Genomic DNA, 27,535 nt, shown 5'->3' on the forward strand with positions numbered 1-27,535 from the left:
ATTTAAAGTTTTTTTTGTGTGGTATTTTGAAAAAACTGGTTGAAGAGAAAATTAAATTCTTTGTTCTTTTAATTAGCATTGTCCTTTAGGGGTATAGCCCTATTATTTTAACATTGTGATAAATCTAAACTTTTTTCCTGTAGATAAGGAGTGAGCTGGCATGAAGATATTACCAGAATGAGTTGTTTCATCTAGACATCCAGTGACATGCCACCATCTACTTCTTTATTAATTAAAACATTTAAAAAGGGAAAGTTTTTTAACTTAGGTATACTATGCATTAAAGATACCAAGCAATTTTATAAACTTGGTTTTAATTCTATTTCCCAAATAAGGAAACAGGCCGGTAAGTCAAGTTTGCGCCTGAACATAGTTCAAGTCTAAGGCAACTCATAGTAAAGGTGGAGTAAGCCCAATCACTTTCCTTAGTATTTTCTCCTAATGAAAAGCACATCCCCTTGCAGAGATGTATGATGCTATGCATTAAAGGCAGAGGCCACTACCCAAAGGCGCAAACTTGACTTACTGGTCTGTTTGCTTACTTGGGAAATAGGATTAAAACCAAGTTTATAAAATTGCTTGGTATCTTTAATGCATAGTATACCCAAGTTAAAAAACTTTCTACATCTCTCGCTCACCCAGAGATTTTTATTTAATAAGGTCAAAGCACCTTTTGGTAACTTGTTTAGTGTTTAGGTAAAATTTATAAGCTCTGCACCACTTCAACCTTAGCATTTTTTGGGCCTGGCTCCCACTGACGAGACCTCAATAAAGGTTGAAACCAGTCTGGGTAGTGGCCCCTGCCTTTAATGCATAGCATCATACATCTCTGCAAAGGGATGTGCTTTGCACTAGGGGAACATACTAAGGAAAGTGATTGGAGCTTACTCCACCTTTACTACAAGTTGCCTCAGACTTGAACTATGTTCAGGTGCAAACTTGACTTACTGGTCTGTTTGCTTACTTGGGAAATAGGATTAAAATCAAGTTTATAAAATTGCTTTAATGCATTTAGAAAGGGAAGTTTGTTGTTCATATGTTTTGATGGTGAACTTTATTTTTGGATAGTGGCTATTTAGAAAACACACACAATTGTTTAGGTCATCTAATCTGTTTCCAAATAAGAAATCATTTATATGATATCATTACATGTATGGTTTTAAATGGGCTTTAAATAGTACCTCTTCAGACCTTTCAACATACAAGTTTGGAATAAGTGGCAATAACAGAGAACCTATATCCATACTGTTGAATATAGATCATGTCTTTCCAATAAAAGAAAGAGGATTGAAGGTGATGCATAAAGAATATTGTAGTATTTGGTAGAAGTACTCTTCTGCACAATGCATAGCTTCCTCAACTGGTATACATTTGTGAATAACAGTATCAGATCCAAGCCACCAGTTAAAATATGAGAATGTTTTATCTGAAATTCAGATATTTTTTCAACAAAATACAAGGACTTTTTAATAAAAGTTTAACCATTTTGAAAGGAAGTAATATGAAAGCTCATATCATCATTTAATGGGTAATTTTGAATAATTGTGAATTTTTATGAATCTTTAGTAAATCATATAAACTAGGAGTAAGAGGATAGTGAGACTTAAGGTGGAGGAAAGGTAGAAACAGTAAGTAACAATAAGCATAAAATAGTGTGGAACTTCATTCATATATTTAATAGAAACAAATAAACTTCAGCATGTTTCACCATACTAGAAAGAAAAATTATTATTATTATTATAGAGGTGTCTCCAAGGAATCAGAAGACTCATCATGGGAGATCCATTTATTCATACACTAGCCATCATTCACACACTACCTATCATACTTCTCCTTAAACTCATTCACTGATGAAGTGGCCATAACCACCTCTGGCAACTCATTCCACCCATTCACCACCCTCCAAGCAAAAAACCTAGTCCTAACACCCTTACTACCCACAAGATTTCACATAGAACTTTCTTGCATAAATTGGAGCAAATGGGGATGGATATGTATCTGGTGAATTGTGTTTAGAGAGGTGGATAATACACATATATCAAATATTGGTTTATGGAGGAGTTGAGTTCAGGAGAAGGCAAGTGATCAGTGGTGTACCCACAGTTCTCAGTACTTGGTCCTCTGTTGTGTGATTTGTATATCAGTAATATAGGAAATAATCTGACAGCAGGGGATACTGCTGGTCTTGAAATTTACACTTGCTCTTGTTATCATTCAGGGAGTGAGAGGTGTGATTGAAGTCTAATTAGTGGAATAATGAATTACTGACCATTTAAAACTATATATTTAGAAATTTATGTACATTTAATCATACAAATACAACATTTATTTTACAAATGATATTCTATCTTTTTCAGTTTAGCTACTACTTGAATAGAAATTCTACCCTACAGTTCTTCTTTATGAACTGGTCAATAACATCGTCATAAAAAGTTGGTTGTAAATTTCCCAAGGAACATGCACACTTGTAAAGGCTGGCTGAAGCTCACTGGCTAGAGCTACTTTAACTGCGTATGACCTGTGCTTAAGACGATGTGAAGGGAGCAGAAATGGCTATGCGCACACATGAAATCACAGTGCTGCAGTGAGGACCTGGAAGCTCACACAACTGAGCAAGCTAAGGTAGCTTTGACTAGACGAGCAAGCATCGGCCTTCGATACACAATGCAAAGCTCAATTATTGCTACGCAAGCTTAAGACATCTTCTGTCTACAAAAATAAAAGCCTAAATGGAATGCCTATAAATGCATGCATTTATTAACAAATAAATATTACTTCTTTCTCAAATAATGAGCTTGCATAGCAAGCATGGAGAATTCACCCTTGTCTGACAGGAAATATTCAGTTGTTTACTGACAATGCTATACAGGAGAGAGCAATGGTAAATGAAGGTGATACAGAGATCCTTCATCAAATTAAAAAAAAGGTACAAAAAAACTCTAGGAATAACTAACAGCAGTTGTTTTATTAAAAATTATAACATTATAGAAACCCATGACAGTCATTTGCCAGATCAGAAATTATTATTATAATTCTTACTTATGGGATGATCCCATTATCTTTTCACTCACTCACAGTCTCATTGAACTGTGCCTTAAACTCATGTAGTATCTCTGCATGAAGATACTTCACTATTTCTACACTCTCAGGTAATGCATTCCCCTTACCAACCACTATCCATTCAAAGAATCTGCTCTTTCCCCCCCCCCCCCATTGCTCACACCTGCCATAAATTTCCAGAGATGGCTTCTTGATCTACCCTTGTCTCTCTACATTCTGCAAAAAAAACCATGTACAAACTTATATCTTGCAATTATATTTTTACTCCTCCTATTTATGAGCTACTGCAAATCACATTCTGTCAACAATTATTCACATTTTACAAACTAGAAAGTACCTTAGTTAATCATCCCTGGATCCTTTCTGTACCCTTTGGTCACCTGGTTTTCCCCATGAAAATCAGATGATGAAATTTGTGCACAGTAATCTATTCAGCCTAATTAAGGCCTTATATGGAATCTTAACTTCTTTACTTCTGCATGTCTAGAGTCTCCTCATCATTCCAATAATCTTCAATGACTTCAAAATAATCTTCGATGACTTCAAAATGTGAGCAGTTTGTCCCATGAACAAACTGCTCACATTTTGAAGTCATCCACTGCCACTCCCAAGTTCTCATCTCTTATACCTTCAATATTTCATATGCAATCACATACATTGAAATTGCAGTTCCATATTCCAAAAAAATCATTTTACAACACTGAACTGATAGTTTCACCCTTTTTACTCATTCATACAATCTGTTCAGAGCCTTTTGTTAAGCAACAACATTTGACTCCTCATTGTTCTCCTCAACTTTGCATCATAAGCAAACAGCTGTTTATTCCCAGTTAAACATGTCAAAATGTTATTAATATACAAGTTGTACTATCAAGGAGCTGAAACAGACCCCTGTAGTATAGTGACCTTCCTCTTTTCAGATACCTTGCCCTCATACACAACTTGCTGATACCTATTTGAGAGTTAATCACTTATTCAGTTCACTAATCTGGTATCTAATCCCATCCATTTCAATTTATTTACCAGCTTGTCATGTGGTTTTCTCAAAAGCCTTTACAAAATCTAAGCATATCGCTATATGTGTATTGATCTCCTTGCTGTAGTACATTCGTAAATTGGTAAAACATGTCTTCCCTTTAACACATCTCTAACTGTCGCAGAAAATACTGCTGTTATCAACCCTCTTCTGTATACTAGCTTTCACCAACCTCTCCAACACCTTAACCATAACTCCAGATACACAGATTAGCCTATAATTTGTGTCCTCAACTTTATAACCACCTTTGGGAAGTGGAATAATTTTCTTATTGCACTACTTTGAGAATTGTGTTACAAGGCCCTTGTTAAACAGGTATAGGACAAGGTTGCCATTTTAACTCCCTGAATATTTCCTTAAACATGTTGTGATATGCTAGCAATTACTATTGCCTTATTTACTTTCTCATATATCTCCTGCAATCTGTCTTTAAGACATACTTGTGCCATGAAGTTTCTTCAGCTCCACAAAAACACAAGGAGATAAATAAATAATATTTATTTAAAGGCTTATATTTCAGCCTGAATGTCAATGTTGCCACTCATGATGGCCTGTAATATTCAGTCTGAAATATATAACTTTAAATAAATATTTACTTACCTCTTTGTGTTTTCTTGCAAATTGAAGAAATGTTTGACAGTGACAAGTTGTAACAATACAGTGATAACCTTTCCTACCATACTGTTGTTTTTCACTCTCCTCAAACTAACCTCGTGATCTCCATCTTCATATTTTCCTTGTCCATTCAAATCATTTGTTCCTTTCTGAAACCACTAGTAATTCTCTTGCTTGTTTACTTCTGTTATCTAAAGTATCAATCACTTTGTTTGTCCTCCCTTGTGGAAAACAGACCTTGTGCACTCTCTCTTATTTTCTACACCTTTAACAATGTAATTTGCCACACTCAGGTTATTTGTCATCTCATTTTCTCTACTTTCATTGTATTGTGCTCTCTTTCTGTTGTATCCACCAAACATCTAATTTCATTATTCATATACTTCAACTCATACATTACTCATACTAATCAGTTATTCTTCAAATCTTGCATTCCTTTCACTTCACACTTGCATTCTGGCATTGACACTCTCTCTTTCATTTTCAAAATCAGGCATTTGTTCCATCTTTTGTACTCCCTTTTATTCCTGCAGTCATTCTTGCTTTTATTCTCTCAATCACACCCACTTTAATTCCTTCAGCCTATTTTTCAACCTCTTATTTGACTTTTCTTGCTCACCTTTTGTTTAGTATTATCAACAGCTTTACTCTTCTCATTGTCTTCCACCCATCATCTATTCACTTCTTGTTCCCTACTCTCATCTGCTTATATTCTGTTGTTCTTTAAAATATCACACATTCTGCAAATCCACATCTTTTCACTTCTCTTGTTCAGTCTCTTCACATACACACCTTCCACATCACCCTGTGCCTACATTTGCACTTATGTCAGTGACTCATCCTTGTTATTATCCATTTTGTTTTCTACAAGCTGTTAATTGTTAAGTGCTTTGGATGTTACTAGCATAGTGGTGATTGGAATTTATTATATTGCATAAGCATATAATAAATTCCAAACATGTGGAACAAGATTCTGGTTCCTGGTTAAAGTATCTCCAGAAGGTTCCTTGAATATCCTTAAGGATAACAGTTCCATAACAGCATAGTATGCAGAAATAGGACTAATATATTTCATGGTATCTGTACATATGTGAGAGGAGGAAACCAATTTTAGCTTTCCTTTTGTATTCAATGACATGCCAGTGCAGTTTTTCATGGATTTCAAAATTTCTTCCAGTTTGACCAATGTATGCTAACTTGTTTTAAAAATTTGGATATATGTGTGGACATTCTGCTAGTTTAGAGATAGGACATTTATATTTAACTTAAGTGATCATATTTGGATTTGGATTATAAAATATTAGCATGGATAAGAGGATGGCTGACTGACGGATATCAAAATGTGGTATACAGCAGATTACCACTTTTTTTTTAAACAGGATTTCTTGTGTGTCTTTAAGATTTAAGGATTCAGCTGCCTGGTTTTCCCATTGCCAAAACACCTTTGTGGGCAGGTGCATTGTCCTGATGAAAGATGATTTTTTCCTTCTGCAAACCAAGTCTTTTCTCACGAATTTTTTTGTCTAGTTTGGTTAAATGATCAGAATAATATTCCCCTGTTACTGTTTTACCCTTTTCAAGATAATTAATAAACAAAATGACTTTAGCATCCCAAAACAATGATACCATGACCTTTCCTGCTGATGGAACCAACTTTGTCTTCTTTGGTGCTGAACAACTGGCTTCTATCCACTGTTTTGACTGCTGTTTGGATTCTGGTGAATCCATGTCTCATCCATAGTAATAAATTAATGCACAAAATCGGTTTTGTTCTTATTAAATTTCTCCAAGCACTGTTCAGAGATTTTCATGGAAGTGTGTTTATGATCCTGTGAGCAAGTGCGGCCCCATCTTGCACAAAGTTTTTTCATTTGTAATTCTTCATGGAAAATATATCCTACACATTCTTTTGAAATGTCTATAGTCAGAGCAATTTCACTCACTTTGACTCGCCGGTCATCCACTTGATCATTGATTTCTGGTGTTGTTACACTTTTTTTTTTTTTGGATGTCCTTCATATGGCTCACCCACTTTAATTTACCCTTTTCAAGATAATTAATAAACAAAATGACTTAAAGTCATTTTGTTTATTAATTCCCATTTCTTAATTGTTGAAAACAAAGGAGAAGAGTGCCCATAAACTTTTATGAACTTCAAATGAATTTCTTTTGGCATTAAACCTTCTTTTACAAAGCATTTTATAACCGCACGAAACTCAATTTTATCCATTTCAAGGGATACAGATAACACTTTTGCTTCAGACAGCTGTATAAAACTACTTGATAGAATGACTTGCAAGTTCATATGGATGCTTATGATAGATATATCAACTTAGAAAAAAAAAATCTTGCCAATAGTGTTGCCATCTATGGTTGAGACCGAGAACTTTTCAGACCAACCTCATAGATGTCTTAAGATATTTCTCCATCTTTTGTTTTGCTAATTAAAATGTCCGTAAGGGCTTCTTAAAAAATTATCTACAAAGTGATAATATTTTAAGGAGGAGTCTGAATGTTCAATGTGGTTCTTTAGAAGCTTGGCTAAGTATTTGTAGGTAGGTGACTCATCCAGTATACTAATGAGCATAATAGTATTTCAACTTTGAGATTTTTGGAACTCCATATAACTAGGAGTGATTGGATCTAATGATGTAATTATACTTTTCTGCTTATTTAGAAACAGACAATGATCATATCACTCCTTGTTTTGTCTTAAACAGTGTTAGTGATAGTTTTCTAAGAGCAAGAATAGTTGACCACAAATTATAATTTGCTCCTTGAAAGCAGCATTAAATCTGTCTTCTAGTTGCTTGTTGATTAAACCATATTTGTCAATATTGGAACTTATTGTTGATGTAGAGGTAGGTGATGGTGTTTACAGTGCTTCATTTATTATTATCCAAGTGTCTGGTTTTTCCTTCATTTATTATTATTGTCATGTAACCTTCTCCAGGGAGTTAATGGAGAGAAGACGTCTCCATGTTACACAGATGCCTAAATACCTATCATATTTCTTTGGAAACATTTGCCGGCCTGGTTGGCCAATGGTTAGTGTATCCGCTCTCCAACCAAAAGGTTGTGGGTTTGAATCCTGCCATGGGCATGGATGTTTGTCTGTGGGTCGTAATGGTGGTCGGCGGTAGATGGCGTTGGTATAGATGATAAAGGTAGTTGCAGTTGGTGGAGTGGTGGAGACGGAGAGTTGTAGAGTAGGTACCCTCCCTCGATGGGTCTTTGGACTCCCTGGAGGTGTTATGTAATAATAATAATAAAAACATTCATTGAAGATGCACATGCTATTATTCATAAGAACCTGCAACTCATATGCACACCATCTGTTACTTAGTTGACCATTTTTCTGTTATAATACAGTAATCTACCATTAATTCAACTCTTAAAACAACAATCCTTCAATTAACCAACCTTGTAAGTCAACTTCTGGTATGGTACTATGTAATCGTACCTTCACTTATCTGATACTTTAATTATCCAAATGGCAAATTGCTTTTCTACTGTAACTGGATAAATGGTAGATTACTGTAGTTACATTTATTTTGACATATTTCTGATTGAAGTTTGTTTCTATATTCTGTATCTTATTTTCAGGTTGTATAATAATAATAATATTTACAAAGTTTCACCTGTTTTGTTTTTTAGTTAGCAATCTGAATTACAACAACATGGTATTTTTTGATTCTTTGCTATATCTTTCACTTTTTCATTGATACTTTGTACATTAATGATTCTTGTCTTTATTCTGCTGAAGCTACATTTGCCCTGGTTTTCTGATGAAAACACTAGCAGCGATCTGTTAGTGTTTTCATCAGAAAAACCAGGTTATTTCCTCAGCCAGCATGATTTTCATTATATTATATCCACAGTCATTGATATCAGCTAATATCTAGTGCATGTTTTTTTTTTTTTTTTTTTTTTTTTTTTTTTTTTTTTTTTTTTAAATCTAACTGGATACCTATTAATACAATGCACTTCAAAAAAAATGTGAAGTCAGATATTGTGTCAAAAGCTCTTGGCTATCATCTTTCATAGGTTATGCATGTGTCTCCTCATATTTATCTAGCTTCAACATTTAAATGCTCCCTTCTCTTCATAAACTCACATGTCCACAAAGTAAATATATATATATTTATAATTATTTTGATGATTTTAGGTATTTTGGAGATGTTGAAATTGTTGAAAGTGAGAATTATGCAATACTAAAGGATACATCCACAGGCACTTATACTCTGAAGGTGAAATCCGCATCATCAGATCTTGCAGGAAAATATACGTGTAAGGCATCTAATAGTGTTGGAAAGGCTTCTTCTAGTGGGCTGTTAACAGTTACAAAAGAAGAGAAAAAAACTTGTGAGTATCTACCATATTATCAAGGTGTTCTCTCATTGTAACTATGTGTGGATGACTCTCATTTTGCTTTTATGAAGATTACTTTAACAAGATCTTTCAGCCTAATATTATCTCAGAGAACTATCAAATGTTCTCTGACCCCAGCCTTCATTGTATAATGTAAATATAGGTGCAATGTGATATCATAATTAAAGAAGCTTTCAAATTTAGAAAATTTTCTATGCTTTATTTTTTTACTAATTTATACATTTAAATTCTAAAAAAATAATGTAAAATCTAAAATTAAAAAAGTTTTTCAAATGATTTAATTAACAAAATGTCTAAAAATTTAAATAAAAAAAATAAAATAAATTTAAGATTATGTAAAGGTTAAGTTAATTATTAATTTCCATAATTTGAATTGGATATTTTTGATAGATCTCATTTCCTTTTTTGCTTAATATTTGAACACTGCATCTTCTTGCATTTTTTAAAGATAATCTCCTCATGAAGGATTGGAAACCTATAGCATCGAATACTGTGTAAAATTTTAATAATCCAGCAACCCTAATGTAGAGATTAAATGGTGCCTATTTTTATACCACTTTAGATCTCTGATAAGCAAGAAGGTTGTCTCAAGATTGGATAATGAAAATCATTTTCTTCTATAAAGACTTTTACTGACATCCATGCCACAATGAAAGTCCACAGCATGCTGGTTGCAAAGCAGAACCACTATCCACTCAATCATCCACTAAGCATTAAAAATTGGCTTTCCTTTTCCAACTGCACAGACCCAGCAAGTATTGATGTTGAGATATTTGCTGTCACCTGTGATCTTACACAAATTTTTCACATGCTTATATTAACCACTTTTCAAACAATCTAGATGTCCTCACTGGCAACTGACCCTTCTAAGTATACTGAATATGTTTGTTTGTTTGTTTTTATCTAAACAGTTCAGGCTATCTAGGTACAGTTTATTTTCCTGTGGAGCAACACTCACACAGCTAATCTTGTGATGATCTTCTTGATTCCTGTGTTTCATTTCCTTGATTGTATTATTGTTTTCATTCTTCCATTTCAAACATTTTGCTGAACAAATCACTGAAGCAATTCTTATTGGTGTGGAAACTTTTGTTCCCCATTAGCTTTATATTTTCATTCCTTATTTAAGCTTTGGTTCTTCAAGAAATGTACTATTGTTGTACAAAAAATCAAGGATATCACATTTGACTTGCAACAAAATCGCCATCTTCCTTTTTAATTCTTATACCAAAGCCCACAGAAGCTTCAGGAAGATTATCAACACATCCAGAACAGATTTTGAAAAGTCCAAAAGCAGGAAAACGTATTATATCATGTTCAAATGGTATTGGTGCTTTTTTGTCTCTTGCCAAAGTTTGGCTATAATATAATTCTGTTGAATCATTAATTATAGAAAGCCATTCTTGTTTCTTACTTTTTCTCCAGTTCTTGTACAGATGTTCTTGAATTTACCAAGAAGGAATCTTGGTAAAAATGCCATTCCAAACATGCAACATTCAATGCGCCCTTTGATTTTTTCCAGAGACAGATCGGAAGAATCTTGTCAAAACTATATTCCATAAAAGAAAAAGTTACTTGTCCTTATGACTTTTATTCAACTATTCTGAAAATTTTTGCTCCAGAGTTCACTTCTGTTCTATGCTGTAACCTTTGTGTTCTCCCTTATTCCATTGGTATTCTATCTTGCAGCTTGGAAATTAGCCTTTATTCAACTTGTTCCTAAGAATTATTACATAACTTAAGAAATTCACAATGTATACTGGAATATAAATTAAAATAAACTTTAATATATACTTAAATAAACTTTAATTTATTTTAATTTATATTCCAGTATACATTGTGAATTTCTTAAGTTATTTAATAATCATGTGCAGCCAACGTATAAGCCTTTCTACAAGAATTGTTCCTAAGAAGGACAATAAATCATTACCATTAAATTACTGTCTAGTTTCTCTCATTTCAGTTCTTCCCCCCCTTCTAACGTAATGAAGACAGCTATTAACACACAACTTATATGCTACCTTATAAAGACTCTCAACTAACAATCACTAATATGGATTCTGTCACTATCAAACAGCAAGGCTTTGGAAAAATACTATGGAATAGTTTGGAGAAATCTCAGATGGATGCACTTAATATTACTGAAGGCATTTAATTGGCATAAAGACCTATTATCAAATGATCTTTCTTTGACTTCTGCAATTGGGTTGTCAACATTTTGCGAAATGAATATTATATGTGATAGTACATGAACATTTACCTTCAAAACTTTGCAGCTGACATTCCACAAAGTTCTATTCTGTCATCTACTCTCTTCCTTCCATATATATATATATATATATATATATATCACCAACTTTCTCCAGTTGATTGCAAATCCAATATAGATAATTTTGCTGATGATGGTATACTGTGCCCTTCTTTCTCATTTGGCAAACCTTGCTCAGCATCAATTGCCAAAACATCCAGAAAAATCAATTTTGGTAACCTTAAATGCTGAACTCCAAACCATTGCTCATTAGGGTTCTCATAACAGTGTTAATTTAAATGCTAATAAAACTCAATTCTGTCTTACTTTTCAAAGAAAAGGAACTCTTTTTCTTCCTTTGTTACATTTAATGATGCCTAAATCTCTGAACAAGATGTGATTTCTCTTCTTGGGATAACTGTAACCTCCATTCATTTTAATATGAATATATTACAAATATCACTTCCTCATCATTCACAAAATTAGATTTTTTCTTTCACTCAGTGGGTTCTTTACTCTGAATAGCTCTTACCTCTATAGAAATTTGTTGAATATTATTCTTACATTTATAAAAATTAAAAGCCTATCCAACTAATAAACACTATTCTCACATTTAGGGTAGTGTCCAGAGCTCCATGAAAATACCGAGAAATCATGGCTCGGTACAGAAGAGAACAGCTTGCTGATTAATGATCCAACTCTCACTTCATTCTCTTTCACACGGATATTCAGTTTTTGCTGCTTGAATATTCTATAAATATTCCCATGGTTGTTACTCATAAGACTTAGAAATGCTTCTCTGAATCTGTTTAAAAAAATGCAGCAGTTATTTTCTACACTCCTTCATTCAACTCTAAAATTAGAACAAATTGTTCTTCATTTTCATTCCTTCTACTGTTGTTTTTCAGAATAATCTTCCTTTTTCCTTCTTATATTTCCTAAACAGTAGTACAGTCTACACGGCCACAAAACCAATATTATCAAGTATCTTCTTTCTCCTCAACTTTCTACTAATCCACTGTAATAATACACTATAGACTGAACAACTTCATGTGTGTGGAATGCAGGATTATTTTATTTATTATTATTTCATGCCACCACCAAGGAGTTCAGACCCATTGAAGGAAGGCACCTACTCTCCATCTCCACTGAATTCATCCATCATCACACTTCGTCCATCAGCTACACCGAAATTCTACTACCATCTACCATCATCATCTACATCAACACCATCTACTAGCCACCACCGCCATCACTAGTATTTTTTGTCTGTAAATTGCATGTGTTCTGAAAGCTGTCTGTATTTTTGTCTGTATGCTGGATGAAAGACCCGAGTTTCCAGGAGAAAAAACCCTGCTACCTCCATATGAGATCAACTAACTCACCTTCAATTAAAAAAAAAAAAAAAAAACATATAAAGATTCCTTCCATCATGATGAGAATCGAATATAGGCCTTTTTCAGTCAAAGGGCAAATGATAATTTTAAAATTATCATTTAAAAAATAAAAGAAAGAGTCACCAAAGTCAACAAAATTGAGGTTTTGCTGACTTTGGTGACTCTTTATAATACAAATAAAGTATTTGTATTAAAGTACTTGTATTTAATACAAATACAAGTACTCTAATTATTTATGAGCCTGTTTTGTCAGATACCATTAGTCATAGTGTTATGCTACAAAAATAAAAAGGAGAATGAAAATTATTTTCATTTTAGTAATAGTAAACTAAAGTTTTTATTCAAACACGGTAGTTGTCTCCATAATTTCCAAAAATGCATTCGGATCACCGTGCAAGCCTAAAAGAAAGGAAAAAATTATTTTCAGTTTTAATATTAAGAAATATTCCAGTGCATTATAAATATTCAAGTACATTAACATAAATTTTATTTATTTATTTTTTATTTTATTTTATACAGCTCCACCAATTTTCATTCAAGGTCTAAAGGATGTAGAGGTGGAAGAGGGAGAAGATGTATCATTAACAGTCAAAGTTGATGGTCAACCAAAACCATCTATTAAATGGTTTGTACATAATATTCTAATAATAATAATAAAACAGGAAGAATGGTGAGAAGAAAGAAAAACTTGTTATTATGATATTAGATATATGTAGATTTCACGCTTATGAAATACATAAAGAATGAAACTGTATCAAGAACAACATTTGGGGAGGGTGATGAAACCATGAAGAAGACAAATCTGTTCATTTTATCTTGAGTTGAATTTGAATAAACAGTAACCAGGCATTGCATTTGTTTAAAAATATTTAGTACAAAGTTGTGAAATTACTAATGTCAATTCTGATGAATGAACACCTAGAAAATATAGGCATCAGTAACTGAATGTCTCTTTGATAGGGAGTTGAGTATACTGTCATACTTTAATTAAACTAATTATACACCTCTGTCCCTTATATTTTTAGGGAACATTTAGGGGTACCTCATGTAAAAGCAGTATTCTGTGTTAGGAGTGAATCTCTGATTTGTGTATTATACTGAAAAGGTCATATTTGTCATAGGTTTATACTAAGAAAGATTGGAAATTACAGTTTAAACAGGTTGAGAAATCTCATGTTTGCTTAAAAATTTGGGTGTTATCAAAGATAAAAAGAGCACAGAGGGAAATGAAAATAATTATTTTTTTGCAAGAAAAAAAAAGACAGGATTGAGAGCGAGTTTTATTAGTAATGAAGTTAATAAGGTTATCAATTCCCATTTGATGAATTGTTTGTAGATTATTCTTTTAAACAGTAGAGATCAATATTCTAGAGGAATATTGATCTCTACTGTTTCAAATAAGAAGAAAAATCAATTGTATTATCATCATCAAAACTGTTCTTAAATGTACTTACCAGATATCTGACAATTGCATTCATTTTATTTTTCTCATGGAAAGGCTTAGACGTTGGTTATGCATTTTCATTATATAATTTAAGGAAATTACAATGTACTAGGATATACATTAAAATTAAATTTTAATATATTTCTATATTTTGGCAACGTCATGTTGCCATTTTCAAGAACTTAAGTACAAGACACGTGCATGCAGGTACAACAAACAGTAAGTGAGGAAGAAGTAGGAAGCTCATTATTTCTCCTAAAGTCCTGATGGTGCCCTCTAGCGGGCAATGTTGGTATTCTTGGGCGATTGGGCTGAAGGTCTTCTGATGTAGGTTCCCCAAATTTGAGGAAGTCTCATGCTATGAGACTTCCTCAAATTTGGGAAACTATCCTATCATAGACATAACAGGGTATGATATCATGGCTATCCTATCATAGACATAACAGGCTATGATAGGATAGCAGCAATCTAAAACAATGTGTACTATCACTTGCAGACATCAAAACCTAATCTTCTGTTGTTGGCTAAACCCCAAATCTTTGCCACAACATCCAGTGCCCATCTTAACTGTAAAGTGAAGGACATCCTATATGATTCCTTCTATCATGAATGTGCTTTTATATAATCTGATATTCCTTTTCAGAGTATACCTAATCTTGAATCTCCCCTTTTTGACCTTCTGTGACCTAAGAATTTCTTTTCTTTATTATGCATCATTCAACTACTGTCTCTACCATTTCTCTAGTTCCGAAAATCATTCTAATTCTCTAACTTCTTATCCTTGAAGCTGGATTTTCTCTGATCCAAATTCCTTTACACCAAAATAGCCTTGGAGCAAATCATTCTTCTTCCAACCAGAATTCCTGACAATCCTCTCCACTCACCCAACACTCTGAATCTTTTCTTAATAATTTTTCCTTTTACTGAGGCAGCTACTCAACAGTGTACCTTGAAGGAGAACTTCAAGAGTCCTTCCTCTTTACTGTTGCATAACATTGCATTGTATTGCATTGCTCCTGCAGTCTTCTGCAAGAAAGTTTCCATCATGAGATTCTTAGAAAATCCTAGATACTGAAAAGGCTTGGTCTTCATAGAATCCCACCACTTGTACTCAAGAACTAGTCTTTATCATCTGTACCAATGTTTCTTAAAATTATGTTTCACATAAATCTAAAACTTGTAGTACCATCTAATACAAGTTCAATTTAGAACTTGTATTAGATGTAGTTTTTATTTTTTAAACCTTCAGTGTATGGGGGGGGGGAATGAATACTAATTTTTATTACATTGACTTATTTCTGGAACAGTTATGTTACTTTATTATTTATAATAATATTTATTATATATGTTTTCTGTATTAGCATATTTTGCAGTAATGGTTTATTGTCATAATCCTTTCCAATAACTTTTATGAAAATTTTATATGGGTTCTGTAAAAAAGAAATAATTTTATTTATGGTTCTGCAATCTCAAAAAAGTTTAAGAAATGCTGATTTTTAGAGACTTCCTCATGCTATGAGACTTCCTCAAATTTGGGAAACCTACATCAGAAGACCTTCAGCCCAATCACCCAAGAATACCAACATTGCCCGCTAGAGGGCACCATCAGGACTTTAGGAGAAATAATTAACTTCTTACTTCTTCCTCACTTACTGTTTGTTGTGCCTGCATGCATGTGTCTTATACGTAAGTTCTTGAAAATGGCAACGTGACATTGCCGAAATATAGAAATATATTAAAATTTAATTTTAATGTATATCCTAGTACGTTGTAATTTCCTTAAATTATATAATGAAAATGCATTCATTTTAATGATTCTTTGTCCTAATTCACAATTTGTTAAGTGTACATTAATATCTATTGGTGGTCATAAAGACATTCTATTTTTGCTAATGACAATGTGACAGCCATTACTAACTTCTCACTTGCTGTTTAGTTGAACAAGTGGGCATGCACACTGAAGAGATTGACAGCTGACAGAGACAGAGAGAGAGAGAGAGAGGGAGAGAGAGAGAGAGAGAGAGAGAGAGAGGGTTGATACTGAGGTAACAAGAAAAACAAGAGTGAGTAGAATGAATACAAGAGAATTTTTCTTCTTAGGAAGTTTTCTGTAAAACTTGATATTTGGGGTATAAACAGGAAATTCTGAAAAGGAATTTTAACAAGAATCCTTTGACTGAAAAATTGATATATTGTGAACAAGCAAATAGTAATAGAAGCAGATATTAAATAGATATCTGTCACAATGTTTCAAAGAAATACTCAAATGGAAAGTTCTTTTCTGATCTCAAGGGCACCAGTGATGAATTATTTTCTCAGAAACAAGTGATGAAATTAGACAAATTTGAAACTGCATTAAAGTGCATTAAAAGAAACAAGAGCTCTACTTTTTTCATATATTTTGTTTATAAAATATTAAAGGAAACTGTTTTCTCTGTTAAAGAACTGAGATTATTATTCTTAATAATCACAGTTAATGATGATGTAAGACAACATTTATTTGCAATGAGGCAGAGGGAGGATGAATGGAAAGATATATATCCTAAATAAGGAAATACTGCACAATCTATGGAGGAGAAAAAGAAGTTTTATATTTTGAGAAAAGCTTGTTAGAGTTCTTTGTAAGAATTTGTTGTCCAAAAATAAGATGCTCAGGCTGGTAGACTGATAACTATATGTGAAGCAATCCAGTACTAGAATGAGTGAATGAATGACCTTCTCCTCTAGAGATAACAGGAAATATCAAAGTTTATTTAGATAGTGTGCAGGAGACAAGGTGGAAAGGGGGAAAGGCAAAGGAACTGGGAGATGGATATAAATTGTTCTACTCTGGAGCGAATAACGAGGGAAGAAATGGTGTAGGAATTGTGGTATGTGGCAGAATGAAGGGTGAAGTACTGGACGTGGGTAGAAGGAACGACAGGATCATGCGAATGAAATTTGGTCTTGGAGAAGAGCGGGTGGTCGTATTATGTGTATATGCCCTGCAAGTTGGTTGTACAGCAGAGGAAAAAGATGAGTTCTGGAACGTGTTAGATGAAGAAATGAGGGAATTAGAAGAAAATGAGATGGTGATTGTCGGAGGAGACTTGAACGGGCACATAGGAAGACAGAATAGAGACTGTGAAAGGGTGCATGGTGGCCACGGAGTGGGAATGATGAACCAGGAAGGAGAGAGGGTTGTGGACTTTGCAGTAGCGTTTGATCTGGCAATTGTGAACTCGTTTTTCTTCAAGAGGGAAGAACATTTGATAACATTTAGAAGTGGTAACAACAGCTCACAAATTGACTACATTTTGACTAGAAGAAAACATCTTAAGGTTGTGACAAATTGTAAAGTAATTCCAACAGATCAAGTAGCACAACAACACCGACTGCTGTGCGCATACTTTAAAATAAGATCGAAGATAAGAACTTCTGGTTACCATGGAATGAAGACAATTAAGCGGTTTCGCTTAAAAGAGGAGAGTGTGAGGAATCGTTTCAGGGAGAGAGTGTTAGAGAGGATTTCGGATGGACTGGAAAGTGTACAAGCTTGGTGGAAACATAATTCAAAAGTAATCCTGAGCTGTGCAATCGAGGTGCTTGGTGAGACATCTGGAAAGATTAGAGAGCAGAAGGAGGGTTGGTGGTGGAATAATGATGTGCAAGTGGCAGTGACAGCTAAGAGGAAGGCAAAGCAGAAGTGGGATGAGTCAAGAGTGGAAGAGGACAGAGAGGTGTACAAAGAGAGAAAGCAAGAAGCCAAGAGAGTTGTGGCACAGGCGAAGGCCATGGCATATCAAGATCTGTATGATCAATTAGAAACAAAGGAAGGACAGAGAAAAATTTACCAACTAGCGAAATGTAGAAATAAAGCAGCTAAGGACATCTTACATGTGAGGCAGATCAAAGATACTGAAGGAAGAGTATTATGGAGGGATGTGGACATAAGAAACAGATGGAAAATATACTTTGAGGGACTTTTGAATGAGGAAAATGCAAGGACTCACAGAGGAGATGGGCAGCCTTCTGAGGGGATGGTGCAGAACATCAGTAGAATGGAAGTGATGGAGGCCATGAAGAGGATGAGGAATGGAAAAGCGGTGGGCCCCGACAGAATTCCAGTGGAGGCATGGAAGGCACTGGGGAAAGAGGGAATTGACCTGCTGTGGGACCTGTTCATGAAAGTTTGCCAACAGGAAAATATACCCGAGGAATGCAGGGAGAGTACTCTTGTTCCCATCTACAAGGGTAAAGGGGATGCACAAGACTGTAAAAATTACAGAGGAATAAAGTTGATGTCCCACACAATGAAGATCCTAGAAAGGGTTCTTGATGTAGATTGAGGGAGGAGGTGGAGATTGCAAAGGAACAATTTGGCTTCATGCCTGGTAGATCAACAACAGATGCTATCTTTGGGTTACGACAGATGATGGAAAAATATCGAGAGAAACAAAGGGAGCTACATCTGGTATTTATTGATCTGGAGAAAGCATACGATAGAGTGCCAAGGCAAGAAGTCTGGAGGTGTCTGAGGGAGAAGAAGGTGCCGGAGAAATATGTCAGGTTGGTGCAGGAAATGTACAGAAATGTGAAGACAAGTGTTCGGACCTATTTGGGACAGACAGAACGTTTTCAAGTAACAGTTGGCTTACATCAAGGGTCAGCATTAAGTCCGTTTCTGTTTAATATTGTGATGGAGGTGGTAACAGAGGAGGTGAGAGAAGATGCACCTTGGACAATGTTGTACGCAGATGACATCTTGCTGTGTGTAGATTAAAGAGAAGAAGCGAAAACTAAACTGGAAAGATGGAGAAAAGTACTGGAAGAGAGAGGTATGAGACTAAGCAGAAGTAAGACAGAGTATATGTGTTGCGCAGTGGGCGGTGGCCAGGAGACAGATCTGGAGCTGGAAGGAAATGTCATCAGGAAGGTGAGAGACTTTAGATACTTAGGTTCGACAGTGGAAGAAGATGGAGGAAGTGAGAAGGAAGTGGGATGCAGGATACAAGCAGGTTGGAGGAACTGGAGGGAGATGGCTGGAGTGTTATGTGATAAGAGGGTGCCGATCAATCTGAAAGGCAAAATTTATAGGACAGTAGTGAGGCCAGCTATGACATATGCTATAGAAACTGTGGCCCTGAGGAAAAATAACATCAGCAGGATGGAAGTAGCAGAGATGAGAATGCTTAGGTGGATGTGCGGTGTGACCAGAAAGGATCATCTGAGAAATGACTATGTCAGGGGAACAGTGAAAGTTACGAACTTAGGAGCGAAAATACAGGAGGCAAGGTTGAGATGGTTTGGTCATGTGATGAGGAGGGAGGACGAATATGTGGGAAGAAGGGTCATGCAGATGGATGTGCAAGGAAGCGTGGGCGGCCAAAGAAGAGATGGAGGGAGCTGGTAGAAGAGGATTTGAAGATGAAGAACTTGGATGTGGTGACAGCCCAAGACAGGAAGGTGTGGAGGAGACTCATAGCAAACAGTGACCCCACTTAAGTGGGAGAAGCTGTAGAAGAAGAAGAAGATTTAGATGGCTTGAATCCAATTAGCTTTGCAGATGGTATATATATATATATATATATATATACCATCTGCAAATATATATATATATACACATATATATATACACATATGCACATATACACATATACCATCTGCAAATATATATATACACATATACATATACACCTATGGCATCAGGGGCAGAGCCCCCTGATGCCTATGGCACCCAAACCCCCCTGAGTTCTGGGCTGGTAGGCCGATTCTCCTTGAATTCTGATGACTCAAATTTTGAAGACTCAAAAGGGAGTTCTGCCCCCCGTCCCCTACAGCCCCCCCCCCCAGGTTCCGGACTGGTGGCCGGTTCTCCTTGAATTCTGATATGACTCAAATTTTGAAGACTCGAAAGGGGTCCCCCCCCTGGCACCAACAGCACCCCTGAGTTCCGGACTGGTAGGCCAGTTCTCCTTGAATTCTGATGACTCTAATTTTGAAAACTCAAAAGGGGAGATTCTGCTCCCCTGGCACCTGTGGCATCCAACCCCCCGATTTCTGGACTGGTAAGCCAGTTTTGAAGAGTAGACTCGAATTTTGAAGACTCGACACTCGGGGTACCCCTGAGTTTCAAAACGTTGACACAAAAAATATGACACAAAAACGTTACATAAAAAGGCTTATCATTTTATATATATGGGGTAGATATAAATATATATATACCATCTTCAAAAAGGGGGGTATGATCGAGACATTTAAGATGTTGAAGGGTTATTATCATATTAACACTGAGGAGATTTTTCATATGGTAGATGAGGGAAAGAAACAAGGGGAAGAGGCCATTCCTGGACATTGCAAAAGGTGGTTGTGGTGGTGAGTAAAAGGGTAATGAATAAAGTTTTATTACTAGGAGCATGGAAAGCATTGCCTGAGAAGGTGGTGAACTTGTAGACTGTGGATGATTTTAAGAAGTGGTATGATAGACTTTATGTTCACTAGTGTTGACTTCCTGAATGAGTCTTTTGACTATGGTGTCAGGAAAATAATAATAATAATAATAATTTGATCTATTAGCCTTTATCTAACATCAAGCAGCCTGAAATGAACCATCTCGCTCAGACACCTTAAATTACCCCTTGGCTTCTGTTTTTTTGTATGAAGATCTTCAGCTATTGTCACCAATATTCCTTCTCTTGTCCTCTTCTTTCTATTTCTCTGAAAATACAATAACCCTTACATTCTGTCTCTGTAATAACTGTATCATTCTCTGTCAATCAGGGCATGTTGATGCCAATAATTTTTTGTTGGCATCAACATGATGTATCAGATTGACCACATTGATCAGATCAAGTCAATCTGATCAATGTCAAAAACTCCTATCCTTTATTAAAAGTTTATTTTGCACTTGGTTAGACTATAATAAATTTAGTTTAATCCTTTATCCAAGTGTGAACAAACAAAGATTTCTGATACTTCTGGTATTTTTGCACATGCATTTCAACATCCCCTTGGGCCCACAGTTACCCTTGCATAATGCCATTATCATACTCAGCTGTTCACTGTCATTCTTGCACTAATACTCATTTATCCCAGTGGTGGCCAGGCACATGTTTCATGGCATTTCTCCCCCCCCACCATCTTCTCAAAACCATTCATGCAGTCCATCATGCAGTCCATCAAATGGCATATACAAGTCATTTTTTTTTTTTCATTAAATGAACTCCATTACATCTATAAACTGCACATCATCCTTCACAATCTACTCATTGACTTATTAGCAATCATGGTCCTCCTTCTGAATTCTGTTCTATCACACTGAGACAGTAGACTCACAATCTTTGCTTTCTTAGTCTTCATTTTCACTTCTTTTAATAAATCTTTCATATCCTCTTTCATTGCCTATTTTTCTCCTTTTAAATTATTTGTGCTTACCAAAACAATCACCTCTTTCACTTTGCCTTCTGCAAACTAAGAGCTTCACTAAAATCCCCGATCTTCACACCTGGGAAATGTGCTTTCATTATGTGCTATGCTAGGTTTAACATAACAGGCTATGATAGGATAGCAGCAATCTAAAACAATGTGTACTATCACTTTCAGACATCAAAACCTAATCTTCTGTTGTTGGCTAAACCCTAAATCTTTGCCACAACATCCAGTGCCCATCTTAACTGTAAAGTGAAGGACATCCTATATGATTCCTTCTATCATGAATGTGCTTTTATATAATCTGATATTCCTTTTCAGAGTATACCTAATCTTGAATCTCCCCTTTTTGACTTTCTGTGACCTAAGAATTTCTTTTCTTTATTATGCATCATTCAACTACTGTCTCTACCATTTCTCCAGTTCCGAAAATCATTCTAATTCTCTAACTTCTTATCCTTGAAGCTGGATTTTCTCTGATCCAAATTCCTTTACACCAAAATAGCCTTGGAGCAAATCATTCTTCCAACCAGAATTCCTGACAATCCTCTCCACTCACCCAACACTCTGAATCTTTTCTTAATCATATTTCCTTTTACTGAGGCAGCTACTCAACAGTGTACCTTGAAGGAGAACTTCAAGAGTCCTTCTTTACTGTTGCATAACATTGCATTGTATTGCATTGCTCCTGCAGTCTTCTGCAAGAAAATTTCCATCATGAGATTCTTGGAAAATCCTAGATACTGAAAAGGCTTGGTCTTCATAGAATCCCACCACTTGTACTCAAGAACTAGTCTTTATCATCTGTACCAATGTTTCTTAAAATTATGTTTCACATAAATCTAAAACTTGTAGTACCATCTAATACAAGTTCAATTTAGAACTTGTATTAGATGTAGTTTTTATTTTTTTAAACCTTCAGTGTATGGGGGGGGGGGGGAATGAATACTAATTTTTATTACATTGACTTATTTCTGGAACAGTTATGTTACTTTATTATTTATAATAATATTTATTATATATGTTTTCTGTATGAGCATATTTTGCAGTAATGGTTTATTGTCATAATCCTTTCCAATAACTTTTATGAAAATTTTATATGGGTTCTCTAAAAAAGAAATAGTTTTATTTATGGTTCTGCAATCTCAAAAAAGTTTAAGAAACACTGATTTGTACCATGCTGTACACAGTTGGCAGCATAGAAGCAAGCCCATATTCAGTTCCAATAAAAGGTGATAAGCAATCTACCTTCAAATTATTGATGTTGCTCTCACCTCTGTGTCTAAAAGTAATGACAAAGATTATTAAAATTATTAAATTAATAAAAAATTATTTTCACATTCATTTTGCTTCCCATCATGTATTAGGAACAAAGATGGAGCAGAGCTAACTATAGATGGAAAGCATATCAAGTCTAAAGAAGAAGCATCTGATTCTTTCACTTTAGTTATTTCTAAAACCAGTAAAGAAGATGTTGGCAAGTATTCCTGTACCATTACCAATGAGTGTGGCACTGAAACTAGTAGTGGGAATGTCACAGTAAAAGGTATATAGTTTACTCTCTTCTTTGAAATTTTATGTTTCTAATTTCTGAATGCCTACAGTGCCTTTGCAGATTTCCTGTCTTAGTAATTTAATTTGATAATTGTTTTTATTGACACTCTTTTTAGAATTAAACTATTTCATTTCAGAATTTCATTCATAAAATTAGCATGAACTATTTCTGTGTCTGATATGAAGAGCTGGGTATATTATTTTACAATTAATATTCAGATGTGATAATACTTTTATGTGACTCCCATCAGAAAGGTTGTAAACCTTTAATACATATTAGCACCATGGGTGAGCTAAAATATTTTTTGTAATTTTTTATTTTTTATATATTTTTTGTTCATATAATTAAAGACATTTACAAAACATCCATGCTAATGGTAGGATGCAAACCCATAACCTGTTGGTTTTACAGTTAACTAATTAGCCAGTTAGACTGACATATTTATCTAATATCATCTTTTCATATATGAAGTTAAACTTGTGGTACAACAGTTCTGCAAATTTTTGCACCTTGTAAAATGGCTAAGAAGAAAGGATAAACTTATCAAATTTATTTTTTCTTGAACAGCTGGAGGGAGGCTGTATTCTTTTGGGAATGCCAATATTGAATGACTCTGCCATTCAGTATTGGTGTGTGCGAGATTGTGGACACACGCATGTGCCTAATAATACAGTTGGAGATTGTTCTTCTTTTTAAACTTATTTAGGCTTTAGCCTCTATAGCGTTTTTTGCTGCGTTTTTTAATACTGTTCAGATTCAGTTTCTTACTGAATTCTTATGTTTTTTAGCACCTGAAGAAGTCTATATAAGACGAAACTAGTTGTGTGGTTAAAACCTTTTATGTTAATCTCAGTATTTAGTCATTTAACACTTTTAACATCTGTGTGTGTGTTTGTGTGTGTGTGTGTGTGTGAGATACATAATTGAATGAATTATGAATGATATATATATATATTTATATATATATAGATATAGATATGGCATAGTCTATTCAAGTATGAATAGAGAAAAAAGTAAGACACATCCATATAGCAATGACTCATGGAGTTAATGAGTCAAATTGCTTTTTTTATGCGCCATTTGTTAAATATTTGTGCACAATTCTCATCTTGATGTCCCAATCAATTTAGTTGACTTTTTGATGTTTCTCAATTGTTTCAATTAGAGGTCTTCACTTGCTTTCCATTATTTCCATTTTATTTTGAGAAATTCAAATTGACATTTAAACAGTGTCTTTTGCCAGTTTATTTACCTCAGTTAACACAACTATTTTACGCTGTCTTACACTGTCTGAGTACTTGCTAGTCATCATCATGACTGCTGGGTAAAGGCCACTCTCGAAGTTCTTCATTCATTTCTGTCCTGAGCTTTTCCATGTCATTGAATTACAGCCATCTCTTTAATCTCATCCTTACCATCATCCCTTTGGTCTTCCTATAACTCTTTTTCCATCTCTGGGATATCATTCAAATATCAACTTTGTCCATTTTTGAGTGTTACATCTTGTAATATGACTGCCCATTGCCATATGGATCTTTTAATGGCTGTTATAATGTCTCTCACCCTACTCTGAGTTCTGATCTAAGTATTATATTCCATTTGGTAATATGGTAATATGATAATGGTGATCCTTCCATTTTCCTCTGGGTAATCCTCAACTTATTGGTCATTTTTTTTTGTCATAATCCACATTTCTCTTCAATACTTCTTTTAAGGATTGGAATGTTTGAATGCTTTATGATGCTTTCCAAAGGCTATCCAACCAAGTTGAATTCTATGCATAATTTTTTCTTCACAGCCTCCCTCTACATTGATCATCTTTTGTCTTAAGTAAAAATAGGAGGTTACTATATCAGTTTCCAGGTATATTTAATTATATTCATTTATATAATTTATTTAATTTTTTCTTTTTTACTTTCTGCATTCAATTTACTGATCATTTGTTGAAGTTCTTCTGCAGAGTTTCCTAAAAGAAAAATGTCATCAGCAAAGGTTGGTTGATTAGTAGAGCCTCTGCTACTAATGGCACATGGAAAAAGTTAAGCAAGTTTGAGTGCTTCTTGTAGAAAGGCTTATACATTGATTATACGTGATTATTAATTAACTTAAGGAATTCACAACGTACACTAGAATATAAATTAAATAAACTTTATATTTCCAATATTTTGGCAGGATCTGCCACCTTCCAAACCACATCACTAACAATGTTAGACTGGATGTAGCTTGTGTTCTCACCAAAGCAAGACCATCAAAAACCAACATATCCAATAGTGAATATAAAGCTCTGCAGGAAATGAAGAAAAACAAAGAAATAGAATCACCAAAGTGGATAAGGGAAACGCCACTGTAGTATTGTTATATAAGCCATTTATTTGTTCATTGTTATATATTTTATCTTTATGGTTCTTTATCTTTATTTCTAATATCTAATCTTATCTCAACGCTTAACTTATTTTATTTTTGTCTTACAAACTCCTCTTTTATATACTTCTTTATGTGTACCTAACTCGACCCTACCTAGGAATGATTCCTTTTTGGACACTGGCAAATTTATTTTTTATTGCTGCGCCAGCCAGAGTCCTATAATATGAGCTTATTCAAATTCAAGGAATATTCCTAGGTTAATTGGCATTCATTCTAATATACACTAAATAGATACTGGTACTAATTGCAATCATGGCCAATAATCTATTACTCAGAATACTTTCATTAAGTTCCCTCCCACTGTGGTTCTAAATTTTTGCAAGTGGTAATTTGAATTCTCGAAATCAGGCATTAGTCAGGCATATACAACAAAACATGTTTATTGGAACAAATCACACTTTACAACTAGGATACTAAGCTTGTATTGGAATAGGATACTAAGCTTTTCAAAATCTCTTGCTAAGTTAGTTACTCAATGCTAAATTAACAAAACACTCAAAGATCAAAATGCTAATCACACACAAACTATAAAACATTAAAACTAGCTAACTATGTTATTCTAAATCAAACTCTTATTGCATGCTACATTTAAAGACATTCACAACTCGTTACTATTCTGGTATAGATCATCTACAAAATTACAAATTCACATATAATCTCAGTCACATGCAGCTAAAATTTCACTCCTGACATTCCTTTGTTCAGCAGAAATACTCTATCTCAAATCACAAATTCTTATTACAGTCCACTATGAATTGCCCACTTACTATAATTTAACATTAAATTCTGTCTCATTCAAACATATAGTAAAGGTCTTTACTTTACCCAATCTTTTTCCGAAGGTCTGTTAACGGCCACGTGTTATTCGGGTCCTCCTTCGATCGGTTGCTTCTGCATTAGGCTTATGACTACGTCGTCCGTTTTACATTCTTCTGGACTCAAACATCTCACTGCCTCGCTACAGTGTTGTCTCTGCTCCTACTTGAATGGGACATCTGGCGACTGGCACAATTTCTGCATAAGCCTACGATTCGCATGCTGCTCATCATGGAATCTTATTCAGCATACTCAGTGTGCCTGTCAGCTATCTGGCATCATGGGACCCTCTCGCTCATCCCTTCTACGTCCGCTAGTTAGGAATCCTCGAGGTGAAATCAGGAACAACAGGAAAAAAGCCTTGCATTATCGCGCGCATTGCCTTAATTTCATCCCTTCTTTTCCACACGTGCCTTTGTTTTCATGCCCTCAAGATGATCCTCAAAGTCCTAGCTGCCGTTAGGTGCTGTATTCTAGGGAATCGCACTTGTGTCATCTTCCTTGTACGTTATGGATTGCGGCATTATGGCCGATACGTGCGTATTTAACTCAACCTTTGCACTGGTACTCTTAACTTCTTTGGCGACTTACTGAGTTTAAGACAGCTTAATGGGACAAGATTATACTACTTTTTCCTTATTACAAATTCATTAATCCGATAATCCTTCAGTTTAGTTTTCAACTACCAGATTTTTCTAATGCGATTTACATGTTATTACAAAACTTCCTATACAACAAAGATTCAGAACTGTGTGCTGTTAACTAGGTATTATCTGAGTTAGCCAAATTCTTATGTTAGATTATGAATGAATAGTTTCTTAAAATTTCGTCCATTCAGGATCTAACAGTACTCAACCATACAGACTACACAGATAAGCTTAATGCTCTATTATTAGATCGGGCTACTTACCTCTCCATTGAATACAATCCCACCAAACACAAATGAGAAAACTCCATAGGCTCCTCAAGAAGGTCACTTCTTGGCCTGTAGAAGTTATTAACAAATTAAAACTGTTTAACTCTATAACCGCCCCCCCCCACCCTGTTTATATTGACTCCCAAAAATACATAAAGATAATGTGCCATTACGTCCCATAGTGGATGGCATGGATTCCCCCCACATACAAATTATCTAAGTTAG

At 34.8% G+C, this 27,535-nt stretch overlaps 1 protein-coding gene across 1 annotated transcript in view; it reads left to right on the forward strand.

Moving 5' to 3' along the window:
- The window catches only part of LOC150109564 (protein Obscurin-like), a 1,271,613-nt gene that overhangs the window by 493,432 nt on the left and 750,646 nt on the right, over nt 1-27,535 (forward strand). The window contains exons 39-41 of the mRNA XM_090402667.1: nt 8,880-9,076; nt 13,268-13,373; nt 22,967-23,145. Of these exons, the coding sequence (XP_090258793.1) occupies nt 8,880-9,076; nt 13,268-13,373; nt 22,967-23,145 (482 nt within the window). The remainder of the gene's footprint in view (nt 1-8,879; nt 9,077-13,267; nt 13,374-22,966; nt 23,146-27,535) is intronic.

Source organism: Typopeltis vanoorti, chromosome 2, assembly GCF_054136105.1.
Source record: "Typopeltis vanoorti isolate ZY-2024b chromosome 2, IOZ_Tvanoo_1.0, whole genome shotgun sequence".
Taxonomy (NCBI): Eukaryota; Metazoa; Arthropoda; class Arachnida; order Uropygi; family Thelyphonidae; genus Typopeltis; species Typopeltis vanoorti.